Consider the following 18099-nt stretch of genomic DNA (forward strand, 5'->3'; position numbering starts at 1 on the left):
TCTCTAAAGTATAGACTTAAAATTGGTGTGTGAATTTACAATCCATTCATTCACTCTCTTTTTTATATATATTTTTGTGTTTATTGAGAAATCAGTGTTTTAAATCACAATATTTACACACAATACAGACGATCATTATAAATAAATAAATAAATAAATAAATAAATAGATAAATAAATTAATAAATAAATAAATAAAAAAATGAATAAAAATAAATAAATAAATAAATGAATAAATAAATAAATGAAAATAAAAATACACTTCTGTCTCTAGTTTTTTATTTTACATGAGCAAGAACCTTATAATTTTTGAATGAATTTGCGTACAGACCATAGAGATATACTTATAATATATCTCTAAAGTATAGACTTAAAATTGGTGTGTGAATTTACAATCCATTCATTCACTCTCTTTTTTATATATATTTTTGTGTTTATTGAGAAATCAGTGTTTTAAATCACAATATTTACACACAATACAGACGATCATTATAAATAAAGAAAGAAATGAAAACAAAAGATACATTTCTGTCTCTAGTTTATAATTTTACATGTCCAAAACGGGGACATTAATTATTTGTAAACGTCCCGGGTAAACGTGTTTGGACGTCAAATCAAATTTGAGCGTGTGATGTATAAAATAGCTTGTTACCCTTCCATTCATATATTCATAGTTTTATCTTATGATTGTCGTACTGCCCCCCCCCCCCTCCCCGAAATTTTGAAAACTTACATTTTTTCACTTACAATAACAAAATTCACCAAAAATGTGCACAGAAAGGCTTTGGCCTAGCTCCCTCATTTTAAGAGTGTTTGTTTGGTTTTTTCCTTTCCCCCCCTCCCATTTTTTCTGAGCCAGGTCTCACCCTTTCTCTTGTTCGAGGGGGGGGGGGTCATCAACATTTTTTCCTCGATCGGCTGCTCATAAACCGAAAATATCTTCCTTTAGGGAGGTTAGTAAAGACATGATTTTTTGATAGCCCTCAGTGGCATAACAGGCGAGGGGCAGGGGGGCAGGAAAGGCCATGGCCCAAAAGTATAACCAAGAACATGTAGGCCTATTACCAAGAAAAAAAAAGAAAAGAGAAACGAAAAGCAAACGAATGGTGTTAAATATATTCTGAATTTCAGTTAAATTCTCATGAAAAGGTTATTTTTCTCTCTCTCACTTTGCTCTCCCGGGAGTCGGGACTTGTATTAAGCACCTTTTGCCACATACGCCATACTGTGCCCCAATGGTGCTTCCCTTTCGCGCACACTTATATGAAAAAGGGGAAAATCCTCTTCACCGTGGCGTACAGACCAATAAAAGAAAAGAGGAAAGGAAAGAGAGACTGAGGGTGAAATGTAATATTATTATCTAAATATTATGTCAAATTCTATCACAAAATTTGGATTTTTGCAATAAAAGCCCCCCAAAAATCTGATCACTCGCTTCGCTCTCTCACATTTATTATTATCATTACTTGCTTCATTACGCCACTACACGTATGACCTGAAAATTTTTGGCTTACCTTAAAATGAATTAACATTGGAGCGCATTTGACACGTAAGGGAATGCTGAAGAATTAAATAATGTAATAATGCAAGCGTGAAACACGAGCTAAAAATTAATGTTTGGAGATTAAGATCTAAAAACGATTATTTTGTAATCATGAACAGGATGGGTATCTAACAATTCGAGCGCGAAGTGCGAGGTGAAATTTCAGATTTAGGCCTGCTGATCTGAAAAGGGGACTTTTTGAATGAACTGATAGTGGATTCACAGGGGCCGCAGATCTAAGCGGGGGGGGGGGGGGGCTGGGGGCTTCAGCCCCCCTTCTTTCCAAAACCGTATACAAAAACGTAAAAATTACCATCATTGATTGTGATTTTTTTTGTATGGTCATCCCCCCCCCCAAGTTTGAAAACCGTTCCGTGGCCCCTGATTCATGCATAGATAACTAGACCTATTCCATTTTTATGCAAGCACATGGGATGCTGGAGCTGAACCAAATTGATATTCAGACGTGAAAACGGGGCGAAAAGTTTTGTTGTCATGAATAGGATGTGCATATAATGCGAACATGAAGCGCGAATTGAAACTTTCGATAAATTGACCTGAAAAGGGGGAACACGTAGGGACTCTATCTTGTGAACGGTAAGTTGTAGGAATTTATAAAGAGGATATGTATCTGACTCAGTACAGCCCGAAAAGGAACATTTGAATCACTCGTTTGATTCCCTTAAATATTTGAAAGTTTGACATTTACTGCTGACTGTTTCACGGATTTTCTCTTAATAATTTCCATTCTCATCAGTAACAATGTAAAACAATCACATCTTCGTACATTGATATTATTTATTGTCTCGCATATGGATTGACTTTTCAATACTTCATCACTGTGAAAAGTGCTGTTTAAAATTGCTTATAGGCCCATCACGAGTAATGTTTAAAGTTTTAAACAAGTTGTTTAAAATGTTTAAACAAGTTGTTTAACAAGTTTAAACAATTACAAATAATTTTAAACAATTTTTGTTAGAGTGACTTAAACAATTTGCTATTTTTTAGGTTATGATATTCATAGGAAATGCATTTCCACACTCTAAATTGCAGGATCCATGCAAAGGTGTCACTGGTGAATACAGATCAATGTCGATCAATCAATCAATCAATCAATCATCAACCAATCATCAATCAATCAATCAATCATCAACCAACCAACCAACCATTCAATCAATCAATCAATCAATCTGATCAATCAATCAATCAATCATTCAATCAATGATCAATCAATTAATCAATCTAGGATTAATTTTTTCAATCTTAAAGGATTCAAAATCACATCCCTTAAGATTTTTTTCGTAGGATTGAAATGAAATCCCAAATTCAATTATTATGTCACACTTCATCCTTGATTTATTTCATTGCAATCAAACTTTCTGAATTTTGAACGAAGTATAGAAAGACCTAATAATACTAGTACTAGTAATTGTTCTTCTAAAAACCCGTCAATATAGGCCTACATTACGTCATGGGACGTTTTAGAATTGTCGAAGATTCAAGTTTTAGCGCGTAGACAAAACTCTTAATTAGTTCCTGCACATATAATTTATTGCTTTCATAAAATCGAAAAAAGAGAAAAAATTACGAGAGGGGAAGGAATAAAAATGTTGAAAGATTGACAAAATATCCAACAAACAAAACAGGTTTGTGATTGAAAAACAGCGGCCATGATCGCTGCGCTTTTATATGCACATGCGATATGCGCGCGATGCGCAGCTGCACGTAACGTGCACGATATCGATCTTGTTACGTCATAAAATTTAGGGAGCTCGGAGCCTAGCCGGCCGGAGGTACAAGTAGTACCCGGTACGGTACGCGGTAGCTAGGTCTCCTAAAAAAATGGCAGCGGAAAGGGCAGCGGTATGCGAGATCCCCGGCAGAATTCTTCGTGAGTCACTACTAGTAGCGTTAGTTAGATCTAGGCCTACCATGTCTTATGGTAATTTTGATTTCCCTTGTCATGTGTATACGGTACTTCAATTAAAAGTGAAAAGAGTGGTACCGTATGTATAATAGGCTTAGATCTAGGCCTACTCTAATTAAAAAAATAATGGCTGGCCCTGGCGTATTAAGTCAGATACGGTGTAGGCCTACGGCTACGGTACGGTACCGTAGACCGATCGGGGGGGGGGGGGCGGTGCGAACCCAATCCACTCGGTGCCTCCTTGCCCTTGCTTGGCCTGACCTGTCTCGATCGAGCCGTCGGCGTCGTCCTCGGCTCGAGCCTACAGCATACTGAACAAAAATATTGCTTAGGTCTACTAAAAGTTTGCCCAGGACTAACCCAGGGAACTTACGCGGGCGGGAGTTCCCTGGGTAAGCCCAGGTCAGGGGGTGTTTCATAATAAAGCTGTTCGTAAGATAGCAACTTTAACGACTGGTGAACCTTTCTTTTGGTAAATGGTGTACACCGTAACCGTTGGCGATGGTTTAGCGCGTAAGAAAGGTTCACCAGTCGTTCTTAAAGTCGCTCTTAACTTACGAACAGCTTTATGAAACGGCCCCCAGGACAAGAAAATTGAGATAGGTGCTAGGCAAGTCAAGTGAGAGCAGTAAATAGACATTTCTACTTTGAGTTTGATCGATGAACAAGAATAACCGTTTCTGGGGATTTATTTCATTTTTTTTTATATTTTACTATTTTAGTGAGCCAACGGCAACGCAGTTCAGCGGAACAACCAAAATACAGAGACTGAACTAAGGCTAAGCTTTTGGTCTAACTTTGTTAGTGATAATGTAGACCAAAAGCTTCAGAAGTTCAGTCTCTAGACTAGTCTAACGCGGCATAACCATAAAATATAGGCCTAGGCCCTAGCCTTTTTGAAAGGCAAGTATAGGGATGATAGTAAAATGTCAGAAATTGTTAAATAAATCCCCAGAAACGATGGTTATTTCTGTCTAACTTTAGTGATGGTGGAGCTCTTTTTGATATAAATTGACTGCCCCTGGGCATGGCCTGGCCTAAATAAATTATTCCGAATCCAATTCCCACCCAGGCCCGACTCAAGACAAGTCGAGAAATAAGTTTAGGCCTAACAGGTAATTTAACATAAAAGTTAGAACCTAGGCCTAAATAATAATAAGTTAGTCAAGTGGATTTTATTACCAAATGCTAATTATAAATTCAATCATATCAAACTCTGACAAAAACAAAGTAGGTCTAGATCTAGACCTCAGTTAGGCCTCTACTCCTCTAGATCTCTACTTCTAGTTTAGATTTTACTGTTATTATGCAATATTTTCTCAAAATTTATCAAACTTCATTTTCACCATGAATAGATCTAGACCCTAACTTTGTTACACACTTAAGTTAGGCCTAAATAAAAAAAAATGTTGGGCAACATAGACCTACTCACTGTCCACTGTGTTGGGTAATGAATATTGGTAAAAATATAGATCTATATTCTGGCCTCTGGGAAATTATTAATCCAATTGAGCAAATTTATTACCCAATTATATCTATAAGTTCTTATAATATTACCCAATTTGGACAGATTTTAACCAATAGTTGTGTTGACATTATGTTGCCCAGTGATGGTTAAAAACTGGGCCTTTTTGCCCAACCTTTTTAAGAGATCTAACATTACCACGAGTAGATTGAGATCTTGCTAAAGATATAAAAATTTTGCTGAGATAAGTTTTATTTTTTATCACTAAAAACGTTAGGCCTAGATGTTAAACTAGGTCTACATCAACCAGACCCTACATACTTTTTGACTCACCTGCGAAGCAAAGTGAGACTATAGGCGCCGCTTTTCCGACGGCGACGGCGTCAACATCAAATCTTAACCTGAGGTTAAGTTTTTGAAATGACATCATAACTTAGAAAGTATATGGACCTAGTTAATAAAACTTGGCCATAAGGTTAATCAAGTATTACTGAACATCCTGCATGAGTTTCACGTCACATGACCAAGGTCAAAGGTCATTTAGGGTCAATGAACTTAGACCATGTTGGAGGAATCAACATCGAAATCTTAACCTGAGGTTAAGTTTTTGAAATGTCATCATAACTTAGAAAATATATGGACCTAGTTCATGAAACTTGGACATAAGGTTAATCAAGTATCAATGAACATCCTGCATGAGTTTCACGTCACATGACCAAGGTCAAAGGTCATTTAGGGTCAATGAACTTTGGCCGAATTGGGGATATCTGTTGAATTCCCATCATAACTTTGAAAGTTTATGGATCTGATTCATGAAACTTAGACATAATAGTAATCAAGCATCACTGAACATTTTGTGCAAGTTTCAGGTCACATGATCAAGGTCAAAGGTCATTTAGGGTCAATGAACTTTGGCCGAATTGGGGATATCTGTTGAATTCCCATCATAACTTTGAAAGTTTATGGATCTGATTCATGAAACTTGGACATAATAGTAATCAAGCATCACTGAACATTTTGTGCAAGTTTCAGGTCTCATGATTAAGGTCAAAGGTCATTTAGGGTCAATGAACTTTGGCCGAATCGGGGGTATCTGTTGAATTACCATCATAACTTTGAAAGTTTATTGGTCTAGTTCGTTAAACTTGGACATTAGAGTAATCAAGTATCACTGAACATCCTGTGCGTGTTTCAGGTCACATGTCCAAGGTCAAAGGTCAATGAACTTTAGCCAAATTGGGTGTATCTGTTGAATTACCATCATAACTTTGAAAGTTTATGGATCTGATTCATGAAACTTGTACATAAGAGTAATCAAGTATCACTGAACATCCTGTTCCAGTTTCAGGTCACATGATCAAGGTCAAAGGTCATGTAAGGTCAATGAACTTTGGCCATGTTGGGGTTTTTTGTTGAATAACCATCATATCTCTGTAAGTTTATTGGTCTAGTTCATAAAAAGAGGACATAAGAGTAACCATGTATCACTGAACATCTTGTGCGAGTTAGAGTAGTATGCAAAGTCAGCACTGCTGCTATATTGAACCGTGTGATGCAGGTGAGACGGCCAGAGGCATTCCACTTTTTTACCATAATTTTGTTGTTTTGAGAAAATAAAGACTTGAAAATGTGATTTGACTCTTTTCCATCTTCTTTCTATTAAGAAGTCCTCTTGGAAGGATGTTTCAAAATTTCAAGCATATTAAAATTATTTTCGTATGGGCAATTGCACAAGTTCAGTAACAAGAACGGTCAGTACTAAATCACTATTATGCCCTTGAAATAATCTGGCCAAACATTTTTTTAAATGATTACTGGCATGTAAAACTCTACACCAAAAAAGCAAAAATGGGGTAGCGCCAGACCCATGAAACTGGAGATGAACGTAATAATTATCATAGAATTTGAGACTTTTTTATCACAGAAAAATTGTTAAAAAATCAGTGAATTTTGTTTTCTTGAAATGCTGGGAACCCTGATTTACCCCATCTTTGTACAATGACTACATTTACATGCCCAACATTGCATTTTTTAATAGTTAACTGTCCCACCCCCCTGTCAAAATATACATGTATATTGCAAATTATGATCTGATTCTAACCAAGATCCTCTCGCGTCCCTGTTCTAACCAAACATTATCACCCATTTCTTGACAGATAATTGACACTTGTCCTGGTAAAAACAAGATGTGTGTATCAGCCAGCAGGAACTACTGTCAGTGAAAAATAGACGGAGCTCACACATCCGAAGTCTCTCAGAGACATGAATGGACAAAATCATGCCCAACAGAAGTTTTGAAGATCACTTGGGTGGAAATAGCCACTTATCTTCTCTAATCATTGAAGAGATATTGGAAAACATCATCTCAAGCTCTTTGTCTGTATCTTCTACCAAACCAGTGGTCTTTGATACTGCTGATGACTTCACGGACCATTCCGTCCCAGGATGCGATAAAGATACAAGTGTGACTGTAAAGAAAATGGAATATGGGGCAAAGAACACCAAAAGAATATCCTTCAATGAAGATCTAACTGTTGTATGTTATGAGCAGATTCCTGTGAGTGTAGGTGAAAGTAGTGAGTCGGAATGTTTGAAGATGAAAGAAGATCATCAGGAGATGGAAACTGAAGAAACCCAGAAACAGGAAGAGACTGGAAGTGGATATGATAATCAAGTAGACCCTGGTGGAAATAATGAACAGTTTAGTATGTTGAAGAGGAAGTGCAATGACAGTGTCTTAGAAGATGACTTTGTAATTCCTTTGAAGGTCATAAAACCTGAAGCAGATTTGCTGCTCATTTCCCAGGATGGAAATGAGGGAAAACTTCAAGTGAGCCAGCATCACATTGATGAGAACAAAGCCAAAGATGAAGCTGACCAAAAAGAAGTAGAAGCTGATTTTGATTCCAGTGTGGCAATCCTGAACAGAGAGTCAGATTTGGGACAAACAACAAATGATAACAGAGTAACAAGTAGCACTTTAGGTTGTCCATCTGATATGGCTAGTGCAGTTGAAGATAATTCAATAACTGTTTCTTTACTTTCAGATGATGATGCTATCATCAATGATACTCACCAAAGTGGACCGTTCTCAAATGATGAAATGATTGATGATTGTAGATTTGTATTGCAATCAATTGTAGACATCATACATGTAACTCATGGGATGCTGCAGAGTGCCAGTCTGGACAGAAACTCGGATGACACTTCTGATGTTGCTGAACAACCACCTACTAAGAAGATAAAGTTTGCCTCATCTGACATCCAGGCTTCCAAAAATTCACTTTCCTTTACCACCATTCCATATCTACCTATTGCTGAAGCAATGGACTCTTCTCCAAACAATGTACCTCTTGATGTTGACAAATCTACTGAAGATGTGGAACAACTGTATGTCCCTGAGACTAAAAACACCAAAGCATGGTTTCAAGAGGCAACAGTATTGTATGATAACTTTACTCTTGACCTATTGTCAGATGAGAAGAGTGGCCAAAGTTACAGATCTCTGCAAGTTTCATCCGATTCAACTGATGAGTCTACATCTACCCCAGATGTGATGGCTAACGAAGATGTAAAGTGCATAACTCTCACGGAACAAGCGAATGTGGCATCAGAGCTTGGTGAGGAAGTAAATGTGGTAGAACATAATAAAGTTCTATTAAGTAATGATCTCGAAGGAGAAGATGGCCCATATACATCTACTCTAGATGTGGAAGAAGCTGACAATGATCCAGACATATCTAAAGATGAAACAAATACCTATTCACATGTGCTTGCTCAAGACTTGCAACTGGATGAGTCAGAAGAAGAGTGTTCAGAACAGCCAGAATGTCTTGAGATAGAGCTCCATGGCACACAAGGAGGTAATGATGGCAATGCACTCTTATCTTCATCTGATGTAGAAGTAGTGAAATCGCAAGATGTCTATGTGGATGCCATAGAACCGTCTCTTCAAGAGGACATCATGCCTTCTCCAGGATCAAGTGATGACGACTTCAGCTGCACCTTCCAGACGGCTTCCCAGGTGCTTGCCAATAGTCAAGAGAGGATTTACAGCCATTCTCTAGGGGAATTCAGCGGTATGACATCTAGAGACCCTGGTTTCATGGAAAACAGAGAGTTGCAGGTACCGTCTGCAGTCCCTTTTAATGAAAGTCAAATGCAAGATGTGGGTGAGGATGACTGGAAAACATTCCGTAAAGGAGATGAAAGTATTTCCAAGGTACCAGAGATATCTGTACAAGGTCATCCTGACAGCCAAGAACACCAAAGCACCCATCAGCATGTTGGATGTAAAGCAGAATATTCCTCCTTGGAGATTCCTGACAATGATTTCCTTCAGGTTTTGGGACTGTCCCCAAAGCACAAACTGACTGGAGGTGAAGAGAGGAAGTCCTGTGACTTTAGCCCCAGTGAGACCTTTACCTTGCCTTCTCCCTTTCCATATAGTTTGCTGAAGGATATTGAAGAAACAGAAGAGATTGAGACATGCATTCCGCTGCTACACCCAATATTTGGATATCTTGATTGTCCACCAAAGAACAGTTCAAAGCTTGAATCTTCTCCAAACATGGAAATGACACTGGAATCAGGTAGGGTTCATGAGAACCTTACACGTTCACCCATACAGCATTCTGAGATGAAACCTGCTGCTGACTTAGAGACATCTGTTGATGTAAAGTTGAGCATCAAAGAGGTAAATGTCGGCAATGACCAAACAGTTCCTTCTCTTCAGGCTCCTGGGAAAGAGAACCCTTGCATTGACCAGCTTCTGGAGTTGGAGGAATCCATATTTTCTGAACAAGGTAATAGCAGTATTTCACTATTAAAGGTACATTATAAAAATAATGGTCATTTCAGATCAAGTTAATCAAGGTAATTTCCACATCCTGAATAATATTTCAAAAAGAACTGGTCAGAATATATAATATTATTGAACCAGTCAGATGAATATACAGAAATATCAGTAAATAATGAAATAATATTATTGAAAGTGGTTATTACATGTACCTGTAGTAAGCACTCATGTTGAAACAGTAAAATTTGCTTCTCACAAAATGAAAGGTATGCTAAAAATTTTCATAGTATAATCAATATCTGGGGTTTCAAATAAAAAGGAAGTCTTTCAATAATCTAGATTTATGTGTGCCTAACAATGCTAGCAGGCAGAGTGGATATGATAGCCGGAGCAGTGACAACAGCACATGGAAAGCTATACAGTACATTCCAGAAGAACTCTTATAGGTATGGCAATAATATGCGAGAGAGACACGAGTTTCATTCTGTGAATATCTTGATAAGGATTGCAGTTATGATGATACTTAAGACTCCTGACTAAGAAACTCTCCTTTTCGAAACTTATTTTCAACAGATACCAAGCAGGAAGATGGTCCAATAAAACAAAGCATTCATGACCAAAAGAAGACTGCAAGTATCAAAGGTAAGTGTTTTACTTTATATTCCCTTTAGGTGAGTGCAATGTACATGTTAAATACTTGCATGTTCTCTTTTCTATAAGATTTTGTTCTCTATGGCTTTTATTCTTACAATTTCGTAGGTCTTTCTTTCTTTAGGTAGGAGCGTTGTGGCCCAGTGGATTAGTCTCCGGACTTTGAAACAGAGGGTCGTGGGTTCAAATCCCAGCCATGGCGTAGTTTCCTTCAGCAAGAAATTCATCCACATTGTGCTGCACTCAACCCAGGTGAGGTGAATGGGTACCTGGCAGGAATTTATTCCTTGAAATGCCCCAGCGCTGTAAAAGGCTGCGGGGCTAAAGCCAGGGTAGTAATATCCAAGTCCTTTGGAAGCGCGTAGAGACGTTATTTATAATGTGTTATGCGCTATACAAGAACTGTCTATTATTATTATTGTAGTTCTTTCTTAGCAATGTGTCTACATCTTCATTAGATATGCACATCATAGCTATCACAATCTCCACTTCCTCCCCTCTCTATTCTATTGTTCCACCCAAAGTCTTTACTCTCCTCCTTTTTACAATTAACATAAAAAGAGTCCCTAAATTCTATCTCAAATGCAAATTCCATGTTCTTTAATGTTCTAAACACTAGACTCCGTCTACATGTACTTTGGTGACATTACCAAATTGGCTCTGATTGGCAGATATTTCACTGATGCACAATTTTGTTTTAACAGATTTTTATATGGTTTGCATGATTTGTACTTCATGTTTCGTACTTCAATTTTAAAGTGACCTGGAAAATTGTGTTTTCCATGAAATTTTATAAATTCAATGTTTTTCTCAAATTCAGTGAATTTTTTCAGTTTTTTGAATCGCGCAAAACTGTAGGTCAATGCTATCTGATCATAGATCATGCATTTTTTTCCGCCAATGTAATCAAATAAAGCATTCATCAATTTTCTGAACATGTTTAGATGTGGAATCTATATGCAGTCATGATCACCAGTAAAAAGTAGTTTCAGGGTTTGAATGACACTTAATAAAAAAAGTATGAAATCATATTCTCAACCCCATCTCATTGACACATCTGGTATTTACTGCGTTCATACCGAGAAGATAAACCTATTTCATTTTATCCCCAAAAAGTGATCATTACTTGGTTTACACCATTTCCAATGGGGGTATCTGTTAATATTAGTTATTTCCGTATGCCACCCATTTACACCAACCTCTGGCCCATCTTATCATTTTTTTTTACCTTTCCTATACTTGATCATTCCAAGCAGCATACTTGAACCATTTATCGTGTTATGTGTGAACAATGCCTTTAACATGACATACCTGTTATAATATCTCATGTATTTCATTCTATTCGGATCTCAAAGATGAACCATTTGTCAATCACCATCAAGTTAAATAAATGTTTCAGGTCATTCCTCAATTCATGTGATGCTATGCAGTCACACAAATGAAACCAACTCTGAACCCACAATTGGTCATTCAAAACAACGTAACAGTAAGGGTTGGTCTGGAGTCGGGTTGGCTGGTGTGACTAGGACGGTCCTTGATTATGGTATATGTAATCTTATTCTATTCAGATTTAAAAAACAAATCTTTTCAGATTTAAAAGATAAATCTTTCCTAAAGTATCAGTAAACGGCAGTGTCAGGTGATGCATTTCACATGTGAATGATGCTTTTTATGTAACATCGCTTTTAATACCTCTCTCGTGTTTTCATTTTATTTAGATTCTGAAGACAAACCTATTCCGGATCACCTCCAGACCTTGGGTCAGACCGCAGCAGGTGTTTTCCTGTGGAGCCATTCTCTCCCGGATCCGTCCCTGACACCTCGCTCTCTTACACAGCACCAAAACACCCTTTTGAACACAGGTAACGATTCATACTTTGAAAAGGAGAGGTTTCATTCTGACAGAGCCACAAAATTTCCATTCTTACTTGTTTTATACCCATTTGACTATTCGATCAGAGAAGTAAATTTTTTTCTGATGTGGAATTTGAATTCAAATAGAACAGCCCTAGGCCCAGTTGCATAAAAGTTATGATTATGGTCCCTTTGCCATTCAATTGTAACTGAAGGACATCCTAGATTTGTATTAATTGTTGAGTATCATTACCGTGGTAGTTACAGTTAGATGGTACTGTTACTATGATCGTAACTGAACACGATCAAGGGGCCCGTTTCATAAATAAAACTATTGTAACTTTGCCTTTATTGTAACTGCATGGTCCATGGAAACATTGATTGTGATTGGCTGCTGAGCCCTGTTACTTTGGTAGTTCACCTAATGGCAAATAATGATAATACTATAGGTATTTATATAGCGCCATCTATCAGAAATATTCTATTCCGAGGCGCATTGTTTATAATTATTACCCTGGCTTTAGCTCGAGCCGCCTTTCAGCGTTCAGTGCATTCAAGGAATTAATCTTGCCGGGTACCCATTCACCACACCTGGGTTGAGTGCAGCACAATGTGGATAATTTTCTTGCTGGAGGAAATTATGCCATGGCTGGGACACCATCCAATTGTAACTGAAGGATATCCTGGGCTGTGATGAACTGTTGAGTATTGTTGCCATGGTAGTTGACATGGGATGGTCTGTTACTAATTATGATCGAAACTGAACATGATCAAGGGGCCCGTTTCATAAATACAACTATTTACAACTGTTCGCCTAGATAGCATTGATAAATGGTTTTATTAATACATACAGGCATGGTAGTTTTTAAAACTAAATTGCACCATGAATTTACAATAAAATTGTACATTGCATATTACTTAAAGGAATGTTGATTATCAAAAAGAATTATTTAAAAGAAAAAAAAATATTCACAAGGACACACTCATTAAACAGTCATACCCAGGCATGCGCTCACTCACCCCGCATCCAGACACATACACACACACTATACAAACAAAAGTGGATACTCAAATGGATAAAACAAAATCATCAGTACGGATATTAAACAGATGGGGGCACGCGGCATTGCCTGAATAAGATTCGGAATATCAAATTTAAAGCGTATGATGAAACAGAAGTATAATTAACAAATTTATGAAGGAAGGTATAGGGAGACATAAAATGAAGGTCTTCCGATTTGAAGTGTCTGTGTCTTTGAATAATTATCAGATATAATAAAAATAATATAAACAGTTGAAACAAAAACAAAAGATAAAATTGTATTAATTGAAACCTTGATTGTGATTTGCTGCTGAGCCATTTTACCATGGTAGTTGACCTAATGGCATACAAAGTCCAACATTTATATTCTATGCAACAAAATCGTGCGAAATGTGCCTAAATGTTCAGAAGCTTTGCCAGTTGTCACTTGGGGTCGCTTCGCGCACTTTTATCGGATAAATTACGAATGTTGGAATTTGCCTTTTTTTCTCTTTTTTTAAATATGTATTCGCGTCCTGGCAAATCCTTTGCAAAATGTTTGTGAGCCCTGTGAAAACAGCGCTTAAGTTTTGTGAACTGACAGTAGATTGATAACTTCAGTCCATGACCAAAAGATGTTCAGGAGTACCTCATTCCCATGTTATACACGATCATGATGATTTTCCTCTCTCGTTTCTTTTGCTGCAGCACACAACCAGACGCCTCCCATCACCCCTGTGCGCCCTCTACCCGTCTGTCAGCGTAAGAGAAGAATTGGGCTGTCGAGACGCCAGCTCGTGTACCCACTACATGCAAGAACATTACCAAGAAAGTAGGAACACACAGCCTTTTTGTTGAACCGAGCTTGGAGGTATGATTCTCGGGTTTAATAAAAAACATTGTAGGTACCACTGGCGTATTTCGGCTAGTGCCCCCCCCTCTTTGAGTGGGACAATTAAAATTTGTAATGTAAAAATGCTGTTAAAACAAAAGTGTGCCCCCCCTCCCACTTTGAAAGTGAAGACCCTTTTTTTGCTTGTCAAATTTTTCCTTGGGGAAAGCATGCCCCCCCCCCCACTTTGGAAAATCCTGGATCTGCCCCTGGTAAGTACCTCTGTATAGGTCCATGAAAGTATGAATTAGCATACTGACGGCCTTCCAATTGACACAGAAATTTTGGACACTTCTGTTTAATAAAGTCCATGTCTATCCTGACAACAAAAAGGAAATAGGTAAATTATTTCACTAATAATTTCATTAAATCTTTATGTAAATTAAGAAACATAAGACATTCATAACTTTAACTTACATTTTAACAAAACAATTATATGTACAACCTTTGCAAATGAGGTAGCTGATAATTAGTAGTATTTCTGTCTTATTCTATCACACCGTATACATGAAATATTAAAAAAGGGTGTTTTTTAATATTTTAGATGTTGAGAGGGTCTCCAACAATTTATTTGTAATCCTTGGTCTCTTTTAATGGACTAGCAATGCTGGCAGGTATGATGCACTGTTCAAACTGAAAACAGAGGCATACGCACAGCCCTTGTGAGTGACTAGTCTTTGCTAAATGGCTTGCTACTAAGAAGAAATGGAAATGGACTACCAACAAAACATTATGGAAACATTTCTGTTAATTTTTCCTTTTCATTTTTGCTTTATTTCTTATTTTTCCTTTTCCAGATAATCTGGTTAACATTAACAATTTTTTTTTCTTGAATTGCAAAAATCAAAAAGCTTCTGGGATTTTTAACAAACATGAAAATTTAATCACCATAACTCAAGGATAAGAGTTGATTTTATTATTCATGCTTTGAATTTCTTAACAACTACCATACTCTTAAAGGGGAAGTTCACCCTGACAAAAAGTTTATTGTAAAAATAGCAGAAAAAACAATAAAAAATATTGCCGAAGGTTTGAGAAAAATTCATCAAATAATCAAAAAGTTATTAGAATTTCAATTATTTGATTTTTGACGTCATATGCGAGCAGCATTCCTACATAGCGAATGGTAAAAAATCAATGAAATGTCATTTTCTCAGAAAATTGAAAATGGTTTTCACTGTAACTTTTGTATATCAATAGACAAATCATTTCACACCCGATCATGAAAAGAAAACAAAATTAAGTCATCAGGAACCATACAAAATTAGAAATTTATAATTTTATATTACATAACACATGGGGCAGCTGCTCGTTTATGACGTCACAAATCCAAAATTTTGAACTCTAATAACTTTCTTACTCTTTAACGGATTTTCCTCAAATCTTCACAGATATTTTTAACTATTTTTTCTGCTATTTTGACAACAAAGTTTTCTTCAGGGTGAACTTCCCCTTTAAGAATGGGAGTTGATTTTATTATCCATACTCGAATTCCTAAACAACTCTCATACTTCTACTTGTGCCTTATCAATAGAAACTAATTTACTACTATCAATTGTAACTGATTATCTTGTAATTAATCAATTGAGTATATATGTGTGCAAACCCTATTGTTTATGATAATGTGTATATAAAATGTACATACAAAATTTATTTATCATATACCTGTATCTGTTTTTCAATAAATCCTTAATGTTGCAAATATAGATCCACTACATTTATTAGTGGTAATGCAGGTTCTTTGTTTCACCATACTATATTTATTGGGGTTCAAAAGGTGATCAATCCTTTCGTCAGTTTAATAGAATTGATGTTTTTGTCTCACCTGCATAGCAGAGTGAGACTATAGGTGCCGCTTTTCCGACGGAGACGGTGGCGGCGGCATCAACATCAAATCTTAACCTAAGGTTAAGTTTTTGATATGACATCATAACTTAGAAATCACTTTTGTGTCTTTTGCAGTGATCCCTCCTTGCAGTGATCCCTCATGAAGACAAGGCATTTTTTGTTTTTTTCAATATGCCCTCGTAGAACCACTGTCGGTGGTAAGGGGCATTGTGAGGGCAACATGCAAGGCAGTTGAGGTAGGCACCCTAGACTGTTGTCTTCAACGTCATTCAGATAATACTTACAAGCTCTGCATGTATAATTAGCAATTGCTATCTTTTTCTTTACTATTTTCATCCGATTTGTTATTGTTATATGCAAATAAGACACAAAATTAATTGATAAAATATACAAGATAAGGAGGCAGGTTCTTTGTTGATTTCAATTTCCAATACAACAAGTAGTAGTACAACTAATTATATCCTTGTAAAGTATGGATTGCAACAAAAAAACAGAAGAAAAAGACAAAAAGAGCGTGCATAGTATTTCTAATTGTTTGAGATACTGATGTCATGATTCATTTTGCAGTTTATTTTGTACAATTCCTTATCTTCAGATCTCCATGCCTCTGAACAGCATTAGCCCATGCAATTTACACTAAAGGAAAGTCTCAATTATTGTATATTTATTATCTAATATGTGGATAACTTAGATTCTATCATTTTAGCCTTGCAGTTTATAGTACAAATAACTGCGGCAGATCATAAAACTCTCCGGGGGAAACAAAGATATGGACATCTAACTTCCTCCTTTCACAACTACACACAAAGGAGACACCTGCCAGGTTCTATTGTCGATAGAAATATGATGGATCTGTGTTTAATATGACAAACAGGATTGATTGTTTTTACCCATTGGTTATACAGTATGTTCCTATAGATACTAGAACAAGCCTTGGACGGTTTCACAAACATAGCCATGATTAGTAACAACTGCTGTGAAATTTGCACTTGATTCGACCTGACCAATCAGATTGCACTATCTGAGTAGCTAGTGACAGTGACTTGTAACTTGCAGTTGTTAAAGGACAAGTCCACCCCAACAAAAACTTGATTTGAATAAAACGAGAAAAATTCAACAAGCATAACACTGAAAATTTCATCAAAATCTGATGTCTAAATCAAAATCTACCATAGGCATCATAAATAGGTTAAAAACATTTATTCCTGTTACCTCTCTACTAACTCTATATTCTTCTCTTATATTACCATATCTCAACTACGGAATCCTGGTTTGGGGCAATACACACAAAAATTTACTAAACAGAATATTACTACTACAAAAAAAAGCTCTTCGTATCATTTCATTTTCACATCCCCGTTCTCACACTGACCCGCTATTCCTCGAATATAATTTGTTTAAAATCCAAGACTTGTATTTATTTCAACTAGGACAGTTTATGTACAACTATAAAAACGACATGATTCCCTCCATATTCCACGATATGTTTCTTCAAAATAACAGTTATCATACATATCCTACCAGACATGGCGATCACTTTCATCTACCAATGCTAAGAACTATTTTTGCTCAAAGTACTTTCATTTTTACAGCCCCAAAATTTTGGAACTCTCTCCACAATGATATTCAACAGGCCCCCTCCATTAACTCCTTTAAGAGAAAATTAAAAGTATTTTTGTTAGTATCCTACAAACGAAGTTGATTTGTTTGTAGGTCCTGATTGTCTTGTATCCATCTTGTATTTAACACTAAATTTTCCTTTATCACCCGGGTATCAATCCCAAATCTGTGTTTTCATGCTAGCGCTCTCGTTGATCCATGTTCAAATTTTGTTCTCCCCCCTCTCTCTCTCTCCCTCTCCCTCTATCGGTCAGCCTAATTCTTTTTTCTCTCTCTCTCTCCTCCATCCTCTAATATGTCACTATATTGTTTTCTTTGTTCGCGTGTCTGTATGTGTGTGTGTCTTTGATAATACATGTCCCATATTTTTGTCACCTTATTTCCATTTTTTGCTATCATTTCCTTTTTTTACTCTAAAATAGTTTTTCCTATTATATTTATCACATTTTACTTTCCCATTTTTATGATATTGTATATTCGT

General features: G+C 36.7%; 1 protein-coding gene across 1 annotated transcript; it reads left to right on the forward strand.

The window, feature by feature from the left end:
- The first annotated feature begins 3369 nt into the window (after nucleotides 1-3369).
- On the forward strand, nucleotides 3370-17883 carry LOC121431445. The gene is made up of 6 exons (XM_041629014.1): nucleotides 3370-3433; nucleotides 7091-9739; nucleotides 10306-10374; nucleotides 12102-12245; nucleotides 13967-14129; nucleotides 16113-17883. The coding sequence occupies exons 2-5, from the start codon at nucleotides 7201-7203 to the stop codon at nucleotides 14092-14094; spliced, it is 2880 nt and encodes a 959-aa protein (XP_041484948.1). The 5' UTR covers nucleotides 3370-3433; nucleotides 7091-7200; the 3' UTR covers nucleotides 14095-14129; nucleotides 16113-17883.
- Nucleotides 17884-18099: the final 216 nt, after the last annotated feature.

This window comes from Lytechinus variegatus, chromosome 17 (genome assembly GCF_018143015.1).
Source record: "Lytechinus variegatus isolate NC3 chromosome 17, Lvar_3.0, whole genome shotgun sequence".
NCBI lineage: Eukaryota > Metazoa > Echinodermata > Echinoidea > Temnopleuroida > Toxopneustidae > Lytechinus > Lytechinus variegatus.

Coding starts and splice junctions, on each gene's coding strand:
- LOC121431445 (XM_041629014.1), top strand. CDS start 7,201: ATGGACAAAATCATGCCCAACAGAAGTTTTGAAGATCACTTGGGTGGA. Junction 10,375..12,101: donor GAAGACTGCAAGTATCAAAG/GTAAGTGTTTTA, acceptor CATTTTATTTAG/ATTCTGAAGACAAACCTATT. Junction 12,246..13,966: donor AAACACCCTTTTGAACACAG/GTAACGATTCAT, acceptor CTTTTGCTGCAG/CACACAACCAGACGCCTCCC.